General features: G+C 60.0%; 2 protein-coding genes across 2 annotated transcripts in view; one reads left to right on the top strand and one right to left on the bottom strand.

The window, feature by feature from the left end:
• The window catches only part of SPRG_18791 (hypothetical protein), a gene marked incomplete at both ends in the record, with an annotated part of 5,615 nt that extends 5,154 nt beyond the window's left edge, over positions 1-461 (top strand). The window contains one exon of the mRNA XM_012338624.1: positions 44-461. Within this exon, the coding sequence (XP_012194014.1) occupies positions 44-461 (418 nt within the window). The remainder of the gene's footprint in view (positions 1-43) is intronic.
• Positions 462-1,179: 718 nt separating this feature from the next.
• SPRG_18790 (hypothetical protein) overlaps positions 1,180-2,924 on the bottom strand; it is a gene marked incomplete at both ends in the record, with an annotated part of 2,919 nt that continues 1,174 nt past the window's right edge. Inside the window, one exon of the mRNA XM_012338623.1 lies at positions 1,180-2,877. Coding sequence (XP_012194013.1) covers positions 1,180-2,877 — 1,698 coding nt within the window. The remainder of the gene's footprint in view (positions 2,878-2,924) is intronic.

Below are 2,924 nucleotides of genomic sequence, written 5' to 3'. Positions count from 1 at the left end.
ACGCGCAGGAGGCGTGCCGCCGCCTCGGCAAGCCGCAGCGCAGCAGCTGCATCTCGATGGACCACGCGACCGGGTACACGCTCATGGAGTCGATCACCAAGAACCAGTACATTCGCGCCCGCGACTTTTGTACGTGGTGGCTCACTGAAGACCGGTTCGAAGCGTTCAACGCCTTCTTGGCCACCGCGATGGGTGCCGGCAATGCGCAGCTGCTCGAGCGCCAGAACGACGTTGCGCGATTCAAGCTCATGAGCCCGACCAAGCTCCTTCTCTCGTCCGTTTTTTCGATGCTCGAGGGCTGCAAGGCCGCGTACCACGTCGAAGAGTACACGGTGGCGCAGACGACATTGGAGCAGATCTTTAACAGCTTTGCGAGCCAGCAGACGCAAGAGAAGGGTGTTGCGCGCGGCGTGGTCGTCCCGACATCCGAGGTGCACGAAGACTATGTCGCTGTGCAGTAAATGACCTGCTCTTTCTATATTTCTTGTATAAACATTACCTAATCACTTGCTTGCATCAATACTAGTATTTGCTATCGAGTGGCTGACATGAAACGGCTGCGACAGGTCGGTCTTTGACGGTTACATTTACAAGTGGAACTGTCCATTTCTGGACAGTTTTCGGGTTGGCGCATCCCAAGTAACACGCCCGTTCCAAGCGACGTGCTGCAACGGCAGGTTCCTTCCACTGACTACACCGACCCACGCAGGGAATTATTATTGTGTGCGGTTTCAAGCCAACGCTAAAACAAAACCACCCGCGACGAGAATGAGCCGCCGAACCAGAGCAATGTCTATATTCATTGAAGTATTTCTCTGTCTTTTTCGCCTTTGCTTTGCCTTTCCAACAGTCTTCTTCATATTGCATTCCATCGACTTGCACGTCCTCGACGACCCACTGGCGTCAATCCAGTCGAACGTCAACGGACCTTTAGTCTCTGCACTGGGTGTCAAGGACGAAGGGGCCGCGACATGGTGCGAAGACCTCGTGGCATAGCCGTTTGAATCGTCCGCCCTGACACGGAGTATCATCGAGCAATGCGTTGGCGAATGCCACTGCGACATTCCCGAGAACGAGAGCAGTGATGCAATATATTTCGGTATTTTCCAGCTTTTTCGCATTTGTTGCAATTAAATCGACCGAAACATCATCTTTGTTTTGGCTAGCTTCGTCTCGCACCTACTCGGCGTCGTCGCTCGCAGTGACCTCTTGCAAGATGTTTTCCGTGGTCTCTTGCAAGATGTCGGCCACACGTCGCGAGCGCGCGAGCGTCTTTTCGTAGTTGCGCTGGCGAGCCAAGTGGCTGCGGAGGACGTCCACCGACACTTGTCCTGGTTGGCGCACCTTAGTCACGACGCTCACCACCAATTGGTCGCCCCCGTCGTCGTCAAAATCGTCGTAGTCGTCGTCGTAGTCGTCATCGTCGCCCCAGAGCAAGTCGTCGTCGCGCGTCATCGTGCGTTCGTGGACCCGCAACTGCAGCGGGTGGGCGGCCACAATCGGACCAATCTTGTCGCACGCGTGGATGTCGTTGACGCGGAACTCGTCTTGGACCGGGTCATGCAAAAACTCTTGAAAGCCGACCGAGAGCTCGCAGCACGACGGCACCTCAATGTCGAGCAGCGCATAGTCGGTGAGGCGTTGGATCGCGTCGTGGTCGGCGGCCGCAGTCGCCTCCAAGTAGGCGCGCGCGAGGTGCGCGACGAGCGCGGTTTCCGTCGGCAGATGCTCGTGCACCGCCTCGATCACATCGCAGAGCGTCGTTCGAACCGCGTCGGCGTTCTGTGTCACCGCGGCGATCCACTTGGTTTGAAACGGGACGAGGTGCGCGCGGTCAAACGTCGCGAAAAAATTCAAGGTCGCGACGACTTGGTGCACCACCACCTCGCGCGGGCCGTCCGTGCCCGGGTCTTGCAAGAGCATGTGGAAATCAAACTCGGGCGGCACGAGATCGTCGGGGCGGAGCTGATCCGCGATGCGCAGAAGCGCCGACGCACACGCGCGCTGGACGTCGGCGGTCGCGAGTGCCGGCCACACGCGAAGAAACGCGTTAATCGGCAGCGAGAGTGCAAAGCGCCACCCGGCAATGAGCTCGCTCAGCACGTCGGTAAACCGCCCGGTGGCCGCCGCGACGGCCAAAAGGCTCGTCGCGAGCTCCTGGTTGAAATCGCGGTCGTCGTCGTAGTCGCCAAAGTCGCCCGCCATGTAGTCGTCGACGACGCGGTCCAGATACGCTGCGTTGACGCGTTGGTCGAGGCGCAGCGCAGCGGCGAGGCCCGGCGTCATGTCGGGCACGGGCGAAAAGATGCCATAGTTGTCGAGCTCGTCGAGGGTCGGGACCGGTCCGAGGAACGATGCAATTTTGGTCACGACGCCGTCCGGGAGGCAGTTGTACAACCAGCGCTGCGAGAGGTGCTGTGCCGGCTGATCCACGTACATTTGCAGAAACAAACTGTACTGAAAGACGATGCGGGGCAGCGTCGCGTCGTCGTAGAGCTTGTCCGACTCGGCGAGGGCGTCGACGACGAGTGCGAGCCGCGACCACATGGCCACGATCCACTCGACCGCAAACGGCTGGTCAATGGTCGCGCAGAGCGGCGACTCGGCGGCGCCGGCCAAGCTCGCGACGAGGCCGTAGCAGAGCCCGACGCCGCGCAGCGACTTGAGCCAGCGGTCCAGAAGCGCGTTCATGGGCGAATAGAGCGCCTCCCAGCCAAACGCTTGCACGAGCTTGGCGATGCACGGCGCAATGGCAATGAACGTTCGCTCAGCCGAGCCGACGCGCAGGAAGGAGCCGAGGAGCCGCGACACCGTGGTGAGCCGGCGCAGCGAAATAAGCGCGTCGCAGAACGTATCGAGCGTCGGTGCAAAGTCGGGCTGGTCGATCTCCGACACTTTGCCAAAGCGCGGCACGAGCGCTTCGA

The sequence above is a fragment of the Saprolegnia parasitica genome (assembly GCF_000151545.1).
Source record: "Saprolegnia parasitica CBS 223.65 unplaced genomic scaffold supercont2.1, whole genome shotgun sequence".
Lineage (NCBI taxonomy): Eukaryota > Oomycota > Saprolegniomycetes > Saprolegniales > Saprolegniaceae > Saprolegnia > Saprolegnia parasitica.
The sequence above is the reverse complement of the archived record's forward strand: the minus strand, read 5'-3'. Positions and strand labels throughout refer to the sequence as shown.